At 41.3% G+C, this 19,030-nt stretch overlaps 1 protein-coding gene and 1 long non-coding RNA gene across 3 annotated transcripts in view; one reads left to right on the forward strand and one right to left on the reverse strand.

Annotated features, from left to right (window-relative positions):
- Positions 1–1,218: 1,218 nt before the first annotated feature.
- LOC142661751 (uncharacterized) overlaps positions 1,219–19,030 on the reverse strand; it is a 111,216-nt gene continuing 93,404 nt past the window's right edge. For both annotated transcript variants that reach the window (XR_012850807.1, XR_012850806.1), the window contains exon 4: positions 1,219–1,274. This is a non-coding gene — a long non-coding RNA (uncharacterized LOC142661751). The remainder of the gene's footprint in view (positions 1,275–19,030) is intronic.
- CLMP (CXADR like cell adhesion molecule) overlaps positions 7,834–19,030 on the forward strand; it is a 74,796-nt gene continuing 63,599 nt past the window's right edge. Inside the window, exon 1 of the mRNA XM_075839285.1 lies at positions 7,834–8,199. Within this exon, the coding sequence (XP_075695400.1) occupies positions 8,172–8,199 (28 nt within the window). The 5' untranslated portion in view covers positions 7,834–8,171. The remainder of the gene's footprint in view (positions 8,200–19,030) is intronic.

Below are 19,030 nucleotides of genomic sequence, written 5' to 3' on the forward strand. Positions count from 1 at the left end.
AGGGGGAGCTACACTGGCGGATTCACTTGTTGAGAAGGATCTGGGTGTACTTGTAAATCATAAACTCAATAACAGCATGCAGTGTCAATCAGCTGCTTCAAAGGCCAGCAGGATATTGTCGTGTATTAAAAGAGGCATGGACTCGCGGGACAGGGATGTAATATTACCACTTTACAAAGCATTAGTGAGGCCTCATCTAGAATATGCAGTTCAGTTCTGGGCTCCAGTTCATAGAAAGGATGCCCTGGAGTTGGAAAAAATACAAAGAAGAGCAACGAAGCTAATAAGGGGCATGGAGAATTTAAGTTATGAGGAAAGATTGAAAGAATTAAACCTATTTAGCCTTGAGAAAAGACGACTAAGGGGGGACATGATTAACTTATATAAATATATTAATGGCACATACAAAAAATATGGTGATATCCTGTTCCTTGTAAAACCCGCTCAAAAAACAAGGGGGCACTCCCTCCGTCTGGAGAAAAAAAGGTTCAAGCTGCAGAGGCGACAAGGCTTCTTTACAGTAAGAACGGTGAATTTATGGAATAGCCACCGCAGGAGCCGTCACAGCAGGGACAGTAGATGGCTTTAAAAAAGGGTTAGATAATTTCCTAGAACAAAAAAATATTAGCTCCTATGTGTAGAAATTTTTCCTTCCCTTTTCCCTTCCCTTGGTTGAACTTGATGGACATGTGTCTTTTTTCAGCCGTACTAACTATGTAACTATGTAACTATGTAACTTGATAACAATAAGTCCTTTACTATGACTAATAAAACATTGGAATATGGAAAAAAATAATTCCATGATTCAATGTTTTTTATATTTTATTTTATACTGTTTCAGACAATGTATGTGTAGGCTGTAGCTTTGGCTAATTAAAATACTTAAAAGGTGCCTGGGTAATTGCAGTTCAAAGCAATTTCCCCAGTGAAGCCTCGGATGTTGAACGAAGATGGGGACCGCAGCATGCGCAGTAGGGAATTGGGGCCTCTGCACATGCATCAGTTCACTGCTGTAAGGCGCAAGCGCAAGATTTAGAGGAGAGTGTGGATAACACAGACAGGTCTTTACATGACCTAGAGGTGGGACCACTTTAGGGAGGTACAAAGTACAGACAGGTTCCCTTTTACTACAACCCCCATCACCCCTCTCCTCTCTCATTCATACACACACACAAAATGATAACAGATTTGCAGCAAAATTTGTCATCTCATTTTTCACTTGCCTCAAAGTTCCAGATGTGACTGATGTCCCAGTTGTCCTCCGATTCTTCTATCTTATGATTACAAACAGATAAAATGCTGATCAGAAAACTATTGTATATGTATTTATTATACTATATTTCTATAGTAAAACATCTGAAACAGCAAAAGAGATAATTAATATTCATGACATTTATTGCTGCATCAAAGAGTTTTTATTATGCCCTTTCCATAGACTGGTCAGGTGGAGGGTGTACATGGGACATACAGGCTGTATTATGAGGCAATGTTTACATACATTTTCCGAGTTAATCCAGCAAACACATGACAAGCTGAGATAATGCAACATACTGAGTCCCGTGTCAAAGGTTTACCTCTAAAGGTCAATTAATGGATAAAATGGCGAGTATGATTGAGATTTAGATACAAAATCGTGACTTTTTATTTAAGAGAAACTTTTGTTGGTTATTTCCTGTAGCGTCACATTACTGCAGATGTCACACTATGTGTATGAATGCTGTGTATGGAAGTGACAATCCTGTACATGCTGCTTGACATGGTTGTTACCCTTGAGGATTGTAGCACTAGATTTTACAATGTGACCTGGTCCTGCGGCTTTTGCTTCATCAGACGATATTGACTTCATTATCAGCTATTTTTTATTTCTGTCACCAATGTTATACGGAAATGTACAATACAATAACGTGTTTATCACATCTCATTATTATGGGCTCAGCAAGGACAGAGAGCAACACATTGGATTGTACGCGGTGTCATTGCCGTTTATATAAAGAGTATTATGATTACATACATAGGAACCTTGAAGGGGCTGTCTCACAATTTATTTTTATGAGTGAGAGTCGCTAAGTAAGAGCGGCTCCCACTCTATTGGACCTAGTCCGTTCCTGTATTACATATGAATGACCAGCATGTAATACTACATGAAACGTATGGTAGAATGGAACTTCTCTTGTCGATAAAAGCTGACTTAGGCTGGGTTCACACGACCTATTTTCAGACGTAAACGAGGCGTATTATGCCTCGTCTTACGTCTGAAAATAGGGCTCCAATACGTCGGCAAACATCTGCCGTTAATTTGAATGGGTTTGCCGACGTACTGTGCCAACGACCTGTCATTTACGCGTCGTCGTTTGACAGCTGTCAAACGACGACGCGTAAATTGACTGCCTCGACAAAGAAGTGCAGGACACTTCTTTGCAACGTAATTTCAGCCGTTCTTCATTGAAGTCAATGAAGAGCAGCTCAAGATTTACGAATGTCACAGACGCATCGCATAATACGAGGAACAGCATTTACGTGTGAAACGAGGCAGCTGTTTTCTCCTGAAAACAGTCTGTCTTTTCAGACGTAAAAGCCTCTCATCGTGTGCACATACCCTTAGGGGATTAACTTCTCTTTAAGTGTCACTGATTTCCTTAGGGTCAGTTCACACAGAGTTTTTTGTAGCTGACTTTGATGCGGTAACCATGTCGTAATCAGCGCCAAAAAAACGGCCGAAATTGCTTCCCATTGAAATCAATGGGAGGCAGAGGCATTTTGTTTCCCGGGCAGCTTTCGGCTGCTCGTTGGGAAAAAAAGTGGCATGTCCTTTCCTGCTGCGATTTCCACCTCTGACCTGCCATTGAAATCAATGTGAGGCAGAAAATACCCACAGCACTCGTTTCTGAGCGTTTTTGGCTGCGTTTTTTTGCCCGCTATCCTTGAATGAGCTTCATTGACCGAGGGTGAAAAACACAGCAAAAATAAAAACGCGGAAATATATGTGCAGGCACTTCAAAATCTGCCTCAAAATTCCTGAAGGAATTCTGAGGCAGATTTTTTCTGCCTGCAAAAAACTCTGTGTGAACAGGGCCTTACAGTGTACCTTATATTTAATATATATTATTTAATATATATTTTAATATAAAAGAAAAAAGACAGGGCTCACCTACTTGATCATTTGTGCTATTGACTTAGTAAGGGCTGAAGCAAATTTACTTTGAGCCCACTGTATTCTTGATAGCTCCTATTAGCCAAATGACACTTTTTTTTTTGCCTTTGGACTAATAGGAGAGCGGACATGTTCTCACACTATGCGGCCGTTACATAGATGACATAGATATGCTTTAAAAAACATATTTTAGCACACACCTCCTGTGGTCTGCGCTGCATGCTGTGCATGAAAACTGAAAACAAATCTAGAAAGAATGCAAGCTCTGTTTCCAAGGCTCCTGCGCTAAGTACAGAAACCTTACGAGCAGCTCTCATTAAAATCAATAACAGCATTACGGCAAGGCTTGTGTACAGAATATGGCAACCTTGGAGACAGAGCATTCTGTCTGTGTAGATTTCTGCAGTTTATGAACAGTATTCGACACTGATCACATTAGATTTGTGCTGATATATCTTTAAAATATAGCAGAATAATTTGGATAAGTATATTTAAGAAATAATATTGGTGTCTCATCTTTGCTAAACTTGAGATACATTACCTGCTGTATCAAGTCACCAAGAGGTTAAATGGGTTTTCCCATCAGGGACATTTATGGCATTTCCACAGGATATATCATAAATGTCAGATAGATGCGGGTCCCACCTCTGGGACCTGAACCTATCTCTAGAACTGGGCCCCCTAAACCCCATTCTACCTCTCTGTGTTGCGGCTGAAGCGTGTGATTTCTGACTATGAAGAAGAAAACAGCGTAGCTCACTGAGCTACAATGTTTCTGTAAGTCTCATAGTAGTGAATGGTAGTTATGGAAACAGCGTAGCATGCAAACCATCCTGTTTTTGTAGATCAGTGATTTCTTCTTCATGGTCGGGAATCACACGCGCCAGCCTGAGCACAGAGAGGTAGAACGGGGTTTAGGGGGCCTCGTTCTGAAGATAGGTGCGAGTCCCAAAGGTGTGACCTGCATCTATCTGCCATTTATGTCATATCCTGTGGATATGCCATAAATGTCCCTGATGGGAAAACCCCTTTAGTACAATGGAGGAAGCTTATGTGCCTGCTATAGGGCACTTGGCGAGTTACAATTGTCTAATATTACAACTTATTGTAAGCGCTGTTCCAGTTGCCTCGTCTAGTTGGTCGAAAAATAATATTCAAGCCACTACGGTATAGGTGATTCTTGCCTGCTATTTATTTTTTGTGTTGGCTGCTTCTCCTCTGATTTTTAAGGTATGATCAGTGACTCCAGCTTAGCTGCATTGTCTATTAGGGTATGTTCACACGGCCTATTATTGGAAGTTTTTCGGGCCGTAAAAGCCCGAAAAACGGCTGAAAAATTGGAAGCAGAACGCCTCCAAACATCTGCCCATTGATTGCAATGTAAAAAACGGCGTTCTGTTCCGATGGACCGTTTTTTTACGTAGCCGTTTTGTAAAACGGCCGCGAAAAACAACGGCCACGAAAAAGAAGTGCGGGTCACTTCTTGGGACGTTTTTGGAGCTGTTTTTCATAGACTCTATTGAAAACAGCTCCAAAAACGGGTGTAAAAAATACAGCGAAAAACGTGAGTGGCTTAAAAAACGTCTGAAAATCAGGAGCTGTTTTCCCTTGAAAACAGCTCCGTGTTTTCAGACGTTTTTGAGTTTGTGTGTGAAAATACCCTTAGAGTTTATGGTAGTCTGAAATCCCACACCGGACAATTTTTGGGATGGCAGCCGATTTGCGCTGCTACGTAAATACAAAATATTATCATTATAACGTGAAAATTCTGAACATTTATAGCTATATTGATAAGGTAGGTATTGTCTTATAAGATATGTACAGATGTGTAAGGCTCTGTTCACATTTGCTTTGGCGGTTCCATTGCAGATTCTATCAAATTTGACGGCAAAAATTGCGCTGCATGCATCGCTATTGTCTCATCAAAACAATGTATACCTTAGCGGAACCCAACAGATCCCATTGTTAGTCAATAGGGTTGGTCGGGTGTCGGTCGTGCGTAGGATCCGGCACTGTGTTGTGGCCTCCGTTATAAGTGGAAGCCATGTTGCAGATGTGAACGGGAGCTCAACCCATGCTTTTGTAAATTCAATATTTTTTTCCCCACATAACAAGAGACATATATAGGAAAAACTAAAAAAAAATTCTGCCTACGTTCACTTTCAAAGCAAAGGACGCTGCTCAGTTCAACCTCTGAGTTTCTTGTTAAATAAACATTTCCACACTTAACATGTAACGCAATTATCTGTGCTTTTTCAGCTAATGCTTCTAATCATTCGGCGAAACAATTTAAGTTCCCTTGTATAATTTATTTTCACTTTATAATCTTATATAGGATGCTGATGTTTTTAGTCCTGCTGCTTCATTCATCAATATATAATTTAGCTACAGATGACAAAAGCTGATTTACATCTAAAAGAGAGATAAATAGATAGATACAGAAACACTTATTTTATTTCTGACTAGAAATGAGGCATAATAAGGGGTTTTACGACTAATCTCGTTTATGACATATCGACTGGATATGCGCAAAATCCATGTTTGCCAGGACCAGCACCAATTTCAAGAATGGGGTTCCTTGTCCTCGTTCTCCACAGAGATAGGGCTAAGCATGTGCTATTACTCTTGCCCACTAGTACAGATGCCCAGTACTCCACTGAGAGAGACGATCAGGCATCTCATTCTCGTGATTGTTGGGGGTTCCAGTTGTTCTGTATGCCATAAATGTTTCTAGCGGGAAAACCTTTAGCCAAGGATCACACACATGCAGTTTCGATACAGTTTTTGGTTCTGTTTTTTTAGGCCAAACACCAGAATGGACACACAAAAGAAAGGAGGTGCATCAATCTTTTCTTCATACCTTTCCTTCCTTTTGGATACAATTCTGATTATGAATAAAAAAAAACTGCACCAAACAAGTTGAGTGTGATTCGGGCCTTAAAGGGTAACTAAACATTCAACAAACTTCTGACATGTCATAGTGACATGTCAGAAGTTTTGATTGGTGGGGGTCCGAGCGCTGAGACCCCCACCAATCGCTAAAATGAAGCTGCAGAAGGTCTCGTGTGAGCGCTCAGCCGCTTCGTTTCTGTTCGGATTTTTCCAGAAAGCCGATATATCGGAGTACGGGCTCATAGACTTTCTATTGAGCCCGAACTCCGATACATTGAATTCAGGAAAAAGTCATACAGAAACGAAGAGGCTGAGCGCTCACATGAGCACTTCTGCTGCTTCGTTTCAGCAATTGGTGGGGGTCTCAGTGCTTGGACCCCCACCAATAAAAACTTCTGACATGTCACTATGACATGTCAGAATTTAGTTGAACGTTTATGTAAAGGATCTGCCAGGCACTACGTCTGGGTATACTCCCAGGATTAATCAGTCGACACCTGAGGCCAGACCTCTGAGACTGACACCTGCTCCCACCAATGAGGGTGGCAGGCTCAGGAGTGGGAGAGCCTATCGCGGCCTGGTCAGTCAGAGTTAGCTCCGCCCCCTGTCCATTTATACCTGCCGTTTTCTCTTCCTCCTTGCTTGTTATTCTTCTTGGATTCCTGGCCCCACTGCTGCCTTGCTCCAGCCTGCTTCTGCCGTGCTTCTGCCTTGCTTCAGTTCCGTTTATCCTGCGTTGCTCTGCCCCTGGCTTGCTTCTGCTCCGTGCTCCCGTTTGTATACTCCACTACTTCCTGATCCTGACTGGCTCATTCACCGCTCCGTTTCCTCGCGGCGTTCCGTGGGCCTGTATTCCCTTGCATGTTCCCTGTTTGTACTCCTTGCACTTAGACAGCGTAGGGACCGCCGCCAAGTTGTACCCCGTCGCCTAGGGCGGGTCGTTGCAAGTAGGCAGGGACAGGGCGGTGGGTAGATTAGGGCTCACTTGTTCCCTTCACCTCCTTCCTGCCATTACAGTTTAGTTACCCTTTACGGTTATAGATGCACCAAAAATTTGGTCAGAGTAATTACTGGCTGATGGAAATCCACTGGAAAAATGTATTGCTCTTGTAGAAGTGTTTTCCATGGCTGCTACTTGTTATTAATCATAACTAACATCAACCACCAATTTCAAATGTTTGGAAACTCAATGTTTAATCATAGTAATCTACCTAGCAGCAGATTTTTCATTGGGAAAACCATTCTTAAAATCTATCTACAAGAGTGCCCCGATCAGAAGAGAAGCCAGATATTTCAAAAATATTGTAAAACTCTTCTGGTCGGGAAAATATCTTTGCGTCTATGGCAACCTTTACAAGTATTGACAAGAGTACCAACAGAGAAGCATCAATAATGACCACCACCTCTCCCTTTATAGAATATTCAATGTTGCAATGTGTTACTAAGGTTGAATGTATCATAATAACAGTCTATATTTATATGGCACCAACCTATTCCACAGTGTTTTACACTGAATCTGCTGCAAATGCAAGGTGTTCTATTCTGCATTACAAAGAATATATTTGCAACTAAGATTCTTTTCTTTTTTTCTTTCATTGAAAAGGGAGTTGATTGAGCCAGCGTGTGAGGTTTGGACATACTGTGCACCTCCATCCCTCCTACTCTGCAGGAGTTCAGGCCAGCCAGTAATTGCTCTCCTTGGCTAATCCCAGTAGATAGCTGGGAGGAGCAGGTCTGGGATGCTGCCATGTGGTGAATGTTCTGCACAGTATATTTTCTTGCACTCCTTTCTTTCTGCACACGGATAAGTGGCTGCTATTACATTCATGCTCATTTTACCAATTCAGGACTTTCTTTTCTTGTAGAAAGCACTAAAGCAGGACCCCTGCTCAGCTATTATCTCCAGACAAGGACCAGTAAAGTGACAAGTACTGACACAAAAGGCAGAGGAAACTTGGTTCTTGATCTGACACATGGAGGTAATTATGTTGCTTGCATTCCACTCGCTGTGATGCTTCCCTCATGCAGGGCTGTCTGCCATTCCTGTAAAGAGCCAATGCACTGCACCGTGCCGCCAACTCTGCCCCAACTCAGCAGCCCACAAATTCCTTTGGACTTATGAACAAAGATGCAAACGCTGCTTTGCTCCTTCCTGGGTGAGTTACTTTTCTTCTTCATTTTTCCTGGCTATCTATATTGTATTAAAGGTGTGACTTACAGTAAATTATTTTATTCTGCAAAGCAGGCGACAATTACCTGTTGGGTTTTAAATGGAGCACCTAAGCAGGTCTGATGTAACAAGTGCTGGGATTCATTGCTACCTTGTGATGTTATATATTTCTTAGCAGAATCTAAATGGTTGATTTGGAAAGGTCAATGATTGTAAATGGAATAATACATTGAAAATAAACAGCGCTCAATACAATTTGAGAAAAATTGCATTTTTGTGTAAGGGTCTCGGAGGAAATATTGAGGTTGAAGTGGTTCTGCGTTAGGTGTTTTAGCATAAGTATTCTTCAGGTTAATAGAAAAGGCTATTGTTTGCCTGGAACAGGCGCCTGCAACGGCACATATTAGAAACAGATGTGCTAGAGGGGAGGCTGGAGAAGGAAGGAGGGAGGGATGGAGAGGCTAAAAGTGTGCACAAGGAAGGACAATGAAAGTGAGCTAACCAAGGAATCTGCAAACACAATGGACACAGAGGACAGGGCTCTCCTGCTCATTGATATTCAGAGAGTAAATACAATTTCACTAGGTTCCGTGTATGATTTGCTACAATATGACAGAGGATTTAGAGGATTTTTATTTTATTATAGCCGTGGGGTCACTACTTGGCGATTACCCCATATATGGCTTTCTCCAGAACAAGACATGGCTTACACTATACGATCAGACAGCAGCCCCAGGAAAGAAGTCACTGTGGGGTTTCAGTTCTTTAGACCTTTACTGGAACAAAGCCTCTTAAATTAATTCAAAATGTATCATACAGGGCGTATGAGGTTGTCGCTTTCATTCACAAAGTACTTTGTCACAAATGATGTCATCCCTGCCATGTATAGCGTTTTATTAAATAAATCTGTATATTTTTGCTCTTTCGTAGCAGCGTTTCTATATGACATGAATGGAAATGCACATGTCACATTGTCTCCTGTCACCGCAGAGTCAGTTTATATGTCTTGAAGGAATTCTTTGTGTACCCACATCTCTATACATGTGCCAGTCAGTGGTGTGGAGGGGGATGGTTCAGACATCATTCACAATATTTATGAGATGGGCTAGAGAAAAATCCAAGCTTCGTTTAATGGTTGGGGTTCTAATAAAAATTTAAAGTCTACTGAGTGTTTTTAGAACGGTAATGAAGTTTGGAGGTCAGAAAGGGATGTAACAGCTAAAAGTCTGATGGTTTAGAGGGAAATCCAAGAATTAGCTTTTTTGGGCAGTAAAAATAATCCTGTGTGTTCATGGAAACTTTGTTTTCATTGATTATCAAAGAAGATGTCAAAGCAATAGCTCAGTGTGGCTGTCACTTTACGTTACTTGTAATAACAGTGCCAATTACTTGTAATCACTGTTATAGGGAGTGAATGCATCTCAGGGCTGTTCAGCTGCAACCCTCACAGCTCCTCATAATGCTTTTCCTTTATCATTTTACACTAATTTCTATGCAGATATAGCAGTAACTGTGCGCCCCATTAGTCTTGGTCTTGGCCATAAGAAATGCTGATTATACAATGTAACTATACGTATTTATATTCTAGAAGGATTGGTTTATTTACTGCCAACAATGCACCCTGTGATAAATACCAGCTTCCATTTATTAAACAGCGGCAATGTTGTTATCCGCCTCATACAGCCTGTAGTTTAAACACTTAGTTCTTTTGCACATGACCGTTGTACCACTCGGACCGTTTTTGACGGCATCCGAGTCGCACCCAATAGTCTTCACGGACCCATTCACTTTAGCGGGTGAATCGGGTTTGTGAAAAATGGTCCGAGTCTCCGATGCGAGGAAAGATAGAACATGTCCTATCTTTCCTTGGATCACTGACGGGACTCGGACGGTCACACACGGTCGTGTGCATGAGGCGTTAGGCTTCTTTCACACTAGCGTTAGTATACGTCTACCTCTCTTACGTCAGAGGAAGAGGGGATCGAAACATTAAACGGGAAGCAACGGTTCCGTTAGAATTACCATTAATTTCAATGGTAATTCTTTTGTTTCTGTTGCTTTGTTTGTCTCCGTTCGCTAGGTTTCCGTTTTTTTGAACGGAAACAAAAGTTATGCAGACTGCACTTTTGCTCCGTCAAAAAAACGGAAACCTGGCGAACGGAGACAAACAGAAAGCAACTGAAACAAAAGAATTACCATTGAAATGAATGGTAATTCTAACGGAACCGTTGCTTTCCGTTTAATCTTTCAATCCTGTCTTCCTCTGACGGAAGACAGGTAAACGTATACTAATGGTGGTGTGAACTTAGCCTTAATAGTAACTTTATATAAGGACAGGTTTGGGTAACAAAAATATTGTCCTCCATGTTATCATTTTCCCAAATTCACGATTAAACAAACAATTATATCCCAATTTGAGTCTAGTTAGAAGCACTGTCATTACTTACCTGTATGCAGAGCAGCCATCTACCAAACTCATATTGATGATGACTATATAACCAGTAAGTCCTAGATCAGGGGTCCGCAATCTACGGCAATCCAGCTGTTGTGAAACTACAACTCCTAGCATGCCCTGACAACCAAAGGCTTTATTGTTCCATACAAAGGCTGTCAGGGCATGTTGGGAATTGTAGTTTCACAATAGCTGGAAGGAAGAAGGATGCTGACCCCTGTCCTAAGTATTAGTAAAGGCAAGGGAGCTATGTTGACCTGCAAATACCCATGTGGACGGTATAAAGTTGGGCTTAATGGTCAATGGTCTTTTCTAAACTATCACCATCAAGTCTATACAGAGTTGAATAGACATTAAAAAATGGCACCAGGTGTGAACCATCCACTAGTCCTGTGCCACCATGAAAACAAAGGACGGACAATAATATCAGCACGATGGAGACAAGACTGGTCGGACTTTTTACGGCTAAAGTTTTAGTTATTTCATGACGTATTGGCAATTACAGGAACAAATAGGAGATGGTAAATCGCTATTTTCCTATGATGTGATAATCAGTGAATTTCATCTGATTCTGAAATCCCTGTTTAAAATCCTCAGCAAAAGCAGAAAAATACACAATAAGAATGGCAGCCTTGAGCTTACAGATAATCATCTTGAATCAATTTGGTTTCTCTTGCTCAATTCTATAAATTTGTTCTTGGGCTTGTATTAAAGGTTTCACAATCTTCTGCGGGTCTTTAAGTCACTATTGAAGAGTAGGGGTTAATATAGCATTTTGCCGTTTCATTCTGGAAACACAGTAAATCCTCAAGATGCTTTTAGTTTGTTCTGGTTTGATTCACGAGAAAGGTATGCCTTGTTATAGTTTGCAGAAAGTTACGTTTTTCCTCTTGACCTCATTGAAAGGCTCAGATGTTATTCTCAGCTGTGAAGTCTGTTCTTTTTGGGCTGTGGTTTTGGCCCACGTACTTTTATTCCTAACGTTTCTTTGTGTAGCCAAAAAAACTGCAGACTTTGGTCTTCCGGACACAAACTCAGGGAATGTGTCAGCATCTGTGGAAGAAACTTCATACAGAACTTTCAGCCTTGACCCTAAAGAAACAAAATTTGCTATTTTGAGATTCTATCTTGATATAAAAAGTAAAATTGCTGGGCTTAAAGAAAAGTACATAGTGTATTCAGTTGACTAAAGCAGCTAAAATTATGTACAAAGACGCAACATAAACAAGTTAAACGGACTTTCAATGTCTGTAATTTTTGCAAATGTCTTCCTAGAGGTCTTCACCATTTAGTAGATACACAGTGGAGTCCCATTAATATGACCAGCAGCTAATATTCAGAGTAACCGCTGTGTGCAGCACGGACAGCATCTAGACGGGCGGGGAGTGACTCAATAATGTGCTGGTCGGTGGTCTCCAGTATTTGGCGCCATGCTGACTGCAGTACATCCCACATTTGCTGGAGGGTGCGTGGGGGAGGATCCATAGAGTGAACAAGACTATTGAGGTCCCAGAGATGCTCAATTGGGTTCAAGTCTGGAGAATTACGGGGCCAGGGAAGTACTTGGAGGTCTTGGTCGGGCTCTTCCAACCACTGTCGGACATTTCTAGCCGTGTGACATGTCGCATCTTCTTGCTGGAAGATTCCATCTGCCCCAGGGAAGACAAACATCATGTATGGGGGGACGTGATCTGTAACAATGGATTCATACCCAAATCGGTTCAGAGCCTTCCACATGGATGAGTGGCCCAGAGAATGGCATGAAAACTTCCCCAGACCATCACGCTGCCGCCACCGCCTTGTGTTCTTCCAGCAATGGTTGCAGGGTGTTTGTTCTCTGATGTTTCTCGCCTGGCACGCCAATGTCTATCCTTTCAAAGAAACAGAAAATGTGGCTCATTGGAGAAGGAAAGCCTTTGCCAATCGTCGGTGGTCCAATTCCGATACTGCCGCGCAAACAGAAGCATTTTTTTTCCGATGCACCTTTGTTACATAGGAGCAGTGACCATCCGTCTGCTTTGGAGCCCCATATGCAGTCGGGTTCACTGAACTGTTATTTTAGACACACGTCTGGTAGCCCCTGGTTAATTTTCCCGGTGAGCAGCTCCACTTTAGCGTGTCATTTGGCCCTCGCGCACCTTCGTAGCCAATGTTCACCTCTCACATCAATGGCACGTGGTGCTCCGCAGTTTCCACGTCGGTTATTTCCAGTGGTGCCATTTGTCCACTCATGATACGTTTCACCACAGCAGCACGAGAACCGTTCACAAACTGCGCTATTTGAGAAATACCGACACCCTTCGCCTGAAAACCAATAATCATCCCTTTTTGCAACTCTGATAAATTGCCCCTTTTACCCATGGCAACAACGAGTGATATGTGTTTAGACAGCCTGTCGCCCACCTTATATACCCACCAACACCTTATATACCCACCAACACCTTATATACCCACCAAGCCACGACACATCACTTCCTTTATGGACTACGTGCTGCCGATGTCGGAAGTAGGGGGTGCTCATAATAATGTGACTTTGTATGTTCTTTTTAACAATCTCTCATGCCACAACTAATAAGTTCACTATTTCGATGTAGATTATATTTTGGACTATGACTTTCGTTTAAACGGTCATGAATTCATAGGATTTTCCATCCACAGTCACATTTACTATTGCCTTGAATACGTCCTCTCACATTTTCTAGATACATATCATATCTACTTCTTTGGGTATTTGCCTTGTCTTTACGACCAGCTTCCTAAAGAAGGTCACCAAGGATGAGTGTTGCTAAGTATAGCACAAATGTTCAACTAGGTGGCATTATCATGTATTTATACTGTGCGCATATTCATGGTTCTCAGACATATTGACCTCAAGACTATAATCAATAGATCATAATGAGGACCCCATTAGTACTTCAAATGGTGACATCAATCACCAGATGAACCAAAAAACTCAAACAAGACTTATAGGCTGATCTTGCTTGAGTCTTGTCTACCGGCTCCATCTTCTCACTATGAATAACAATATGTATCATGATTAAATCTCACCTAGCTGTCACGCTTCTCCTGAATTAGATTAGCCTATCATTAATTGCTAATGATAATGGTAAGATGTTCATAATCAAGTACTAGCCCTGAACTGACCTGCAGTACACCTAGAGGTCATGATTAACTAAAGCGTTTTTACACATTGTCCTCGTTTGTGGGGACAAAATAAAAGGTAAAATCTATGGGTAATATTTGCTGCTTACCAGTCGGTGTTTATTTATTTTCTCACCTATGGTCTTGAGCTATTGGTAATGACTGAACGAAGAATGTCATGATAACAAGAGCTGGAAATTAAACTTTTCTACAGGTTTACTGGGCTAAATCTTCATTAAGGTTGAAAAGTTCAGCAAGTGTGCCTCAAGTTAGATTTGTTGCACTTTACGGTGGTTTCCTTTCACAACCACATCCTGCCCCTTGTTGATACATGGGACAAGAGGTTGTATGTTAAGACAAGGGGTACAGTCTCCTATATGGAGATCTCCTATATTTTTATGTTCAATCTAAAGCTGGGTCTCAAAGGTGCCCATGTACACATTACACGAAACTCAACCAAACCTGCTGATTTTTTGTGTACGGGAGCCTCCCGACTCTTCCCTTATCAGTAGATGTTGAGGGAAAAGAAGGATCGGGCATGTTGCAATCCAACATTTCCTTTGTTCCACAGGAGATGAGTTTTATTCTGTTCTCCACAATGAGGCCTCATGCACATGACTGTAATTTTTATCCATAATTACGGATTCGTAATTTGCGGGTAAGTGTCCGGGCCATAGAAATGACCTGCAAAAATAGGACATATTTTTTGCATTTATGGATACTTTATAATGTGAGCACGGCCCACAAATACGGGTGACAGTACGCAACCCATCCGTGAAGTATTTACTGACCCTAAATACTTCACGGACATATGCACGAGGCCTGAAATAAAGATACAACAACTCGGCCTAGCTGAGCGTGAATGTATATGGGGGAGACGGGAGAAATAACTGTTGACCAAACGTTCTGGACAGCTTTACACATAGGATAGCTGTTGGAAGAATAATTGTTTAGCTATCATCCAACACTTCCCCATTAAACATATTATTCACCTTGTTATATCAGGCATGTTGGTAACCCCCCACAGATTGCAAGAATGGGGGTCCTGAAACCCCTGTTCATTCTCACTGCTATTGAGCATTGAATGGAGTAGCGGTTGAGAGCATGCGCGCTACTGCTCTATTCAAAGTCCATGGGACTGACGGAACAGCGCTCGCCTGTTTCCATCATTCTCATAGACATTAAATGGAGCTGCGGGTGCATGCTCAGCCGCCTCTACACTCAAGCTCCTTCTCACTGCGGGGGGGGGGGGGGGCGGGGGTTGGGCAGTGATAGGTGATAATTTTTCATTCTGTGACAACCCTTTTAAGCATTACACATTTTCTATGCACATCAATGTGTTGTCTATGACAGGTCCTCCAGAGAGAGAGAGAGAGAGAGAGAGACGGTCTATATAAATCGCTCTCAACTCTGGCCAAGAGATGAGAATCCTGAACAGGGGACCCCCCTCTATTAGCTCAGAGATCCCTAATAGGGTGTATGGAAATGGGTTTTCTAAACTGGACAATCCCTTACAACTGTGAATACAGATTATAGAGAATAGTCTTTTTTGGAAACTTTATATGAACAAACTATGTGTTTATGGCGACCAATTACAGCAGATCGTTTACCACATTTTCTTTGTTTTCCTACATTTTGTTTTTAAACATGTCCCTGATCTGATTTGGTGGTCAGATCGTTGATACAAATGATAGGACGTACGATAGATTAGCAGCAGGGTGGCCAATCTTAACCTAATGTGTATGGCCAGCTTTCCTGGACAATCCAATAATGGCCTCTCCTTAGGAAAGGTCATCAATATGTATTCCTGGAAAACTCCTTTAAGATTATGATAACAATTGCTCTATTTTAGACATTTGTACTAAAGTACAGTTTTTTTGTGTTTTTTAAAGTTTTTCTTGAATATTTAGTGTAATAAAACAGCAAAATAAAGAATACATAAAAGCGTACATTGGTGTGTAGATATTCCTTTGGAGTACAGACGTTATCACAAAGTGCGGTACAATATCAGACCAATTGATGCTACATAAGACCAAAGCCTCCCAATTATTTTTTTCTTTTTTACACATTTTAGGCTGAAATACAGTTTATAGGTTAATTGGTTTTCCCAATAATCATTATTTATCACCTATCCACAGGATAGATGATAAATATCTGATCGGTGGGGGTCCGACCGCTGGGAACCCACCGATCACGAAAACGGGATCACGAGAACGTAGCTGGAGTAGATTTCACTTTGTGCTGCATGGTTAGCCCATGATGCAATAAATTTATTAAGAGGCAGCTGCTAATACATTTACTGCATCTTACTTCTGCGGCCTGCAGTGTAAAGGTACTTTTACATGGATCGACAACTCGTTGATCGGCGCTCGTTTGCTCCTTTCACAAGGGGCTTGTATGGGGACAAGCGCTCGTTACTACAATGGCTCGTCCCCATACATTATGGCAGCACGTCTCCCTCTTTACACAGGGAGATGTGCTGCCGACAACTATACATTTTTTCAGTATTTAAAACCGTACGATCAGCTGATAAACGAGCATTTGCTTGTTCATCGGCTGATCGTTGCCCTGTTTACACGGCAATTATTGGGAACGAGCGTTCTATGAACGCTCATTTGCCTGATAATTGGCAAGTGTAAAAGAGCCTTAAGACTGGCATATGAAACTTCGGTCAGTAAATCTGGGCCTATATCTCTAAAGTTTTCCTTGCAATACTTGTCAGTCATAGACAGCAGTAACATATGCAGATAACAGCTATAGTGAAGAGAGGTCAAGGGTTAATAGCACCTTATAAATGGATTATTTCTAAACAGTTGAAGCGCAGGTTAAAATGTTGTGATCACAGTCAGACTCTAGTTGCCCTCCAGGGATTGAAGAGCAAGGTGACTGGAGATGGGAAAGACATTAGCAAGGATGGGGAATTATGTTGTAGGAAATAGTGCAGATATATGAGGTTTTTGCACAGTAGAGTGGTCGGGGAGGTATAGCTTTTTATGATAAACACAGGGATTTGTGATACAAGTGAAGAGATGTGTAGGATCATGGTAATGTGACATTTTCTAATGTGTTTAAAAAATGTCAACGTGTGATTTTATAGTAGCTGGTGTAAGAGAAATACAGCGGCAAACAGCGAGAATGTACACTGGAAACTTTATATACATTATAGGCAAGGACGATTTTTATGGTCCTTGGTTTTAGTAATATCTTTTCAACTACTATTTACTATTACAGATATAAGATCATTTCTAAGGCTGCGTTCACATCTGCGTCAGGACTTCATTCATGGGTTACATCGGACCTTTCCATCAGGGGAACCTATGAACGGAATTCAAACTGAAACAAACGGAAACCATAGGCTTCCGTTTGCATCAGCATTGATTTCAATGGTGACGGATCTGGTGCAAATGGTTTCCGTTTGTCTCCGTTGTGTAAGGGTTCCGTCGTTTTGATGGAATGAATAGCGCAGTTGACTACGGAATTGATTCCATCAAAAGAACGGAACCCTTACACAACGGAGACAAACGGAAACCATTTGCACCAGATCCGTCACCATTGAAATCAATGGTGATGCAAACGGAAACCATAGTTTCAGTTTGGATTCCTTCATTCGTTCCCCTGCAGGAAAGCCCCGACGCAGATGTGAACGAAGCCTAAGGTTTTTTTGTTGTACTTTGTTTGTAAATACAGTTGATTGAGATACGCTCTGCATGTAGGCACAGTCTATAATGCATATTGTGTGGGGATCACTGCTACATGAATTGCACTGTGTGTAAACGATAGATTTCTATGGATGTGCTGTCTCTAAACAACAAGCAGTCCATGTAGCTACAGTCCACAAGATTTACTCTCTAAATGTATGAAATCAGTGTACAGTGTAGGTCAAAATGTCAACCAAATATCACAAATTTGTAAAATTGTCTCATGCACAATGTAGGCCCGGTCTTACCTCGCATAGGATTCCTAACGGTTCCTGATAAAGTAGGAAATCAACTAATTCAGTGCAATTTCTCATGAAAGGAGACAAATTCAATAGAAAGTGCAAAACGGATGTGTGTGACTAAAGCTGATATTACACGGCCCGATGTGGGCCGTGTAAATGAGCGCCGATCAACGAGACAGCTTATTGATTGGCGCTCGTTTGCTCCTTTCACAAGGAGCTAGTATGAGGACGAGTGCTCGTTACTCCGATCGATCGTCCCCATACATTAATATCATGTCGGCAGCGCGTCTCCCTGTTTACACACCAAGATATGCTGCTGACAACGATAATAGTTTCGGCATTTAAAACGATGCAATCAGCCGATGAACGAGTGTTGGCTCGTTCATCGGCTGATCGTTGCCCTATTTACACAGGCAAATTATCGGTTAGGAGAGTTATGTGAATGCTCGTTTGCCTGATAATTGCCCGGTCTAAAAGAGCCTTTAATTACGGCATGTTGCAAAACCCTTCTACAACATATGGGAATTGTGGGGCTTAAAATATATCACATGTACTTTATAAATTTGGAGCACATTGGTGGCAAATTAGACAACAATCATAGATTGAAAAGGTATAAGCAATTAGAAAAATGTACAAAAATCCCTGCCATATTCTTTATAAATTGTGCTTGTGTCATTTCCATTCCCCTATTTAAACCCAATGTGTATTAGAAACAGTAAATTGCTGGTAAATGAGTTTAATAAAACCCTATAAACATGCTACAGATTGTGACCATATGCAGCTCTCGTCTTCATTATAAAGAAAAAAGTTTAAAAAAAATAAAAATACACAATTCAACGGAAACTGATTTGAGCACATCAATAATGACGTATATTTTGTTGACAAAAGATTTCCTCCGCCGTCAGTTTTCCAGGTTAAACAAACTGAAAGGCTTTATATAATGTGACAAGTATAAAACATCCTAGGAATAACGGAAAGCTCAGAGGCAAATCAATACTGTGCTCCATTTCCAAACTGAAATGTTATGGCCTTTTAGACAAGCATCATAGGAAGATGTACAATATGCCAAATAGAAACTATAGCTAAAAATGTGATGTGATTAGATATAGAGAAGTTTTTCGACTGGGTGGAGTGGAGTCTTATGATGTGCACCTTGGAGCAACCAGGTCCACTCTGTGGATTAGATTATGATGCTTTAATACCAATGGCTCCTTATAATTATCTCTGCGTGAAGGCAATGTCACTAGGTATGGCCCTGGTCTAGTGATGGAACATCTTTTTAAT

This window comes from Rhinoderma darwinii, chromosome 10 (genome assembly GCF_050947455.1).
Source record: "Rhinoderma darwinii isolate aRhiDar2 chromosome 10, aRhiDar2.hap1, whole genome shotgun sequence".
Classification (NCBI taxonomy): domain Eukaryota; kingdom Metazoa; phylum Chordata; class Amphibia; order Anura; family Rhinodermatidae; genus Rhinoderma; species Rhinoderma darwinii.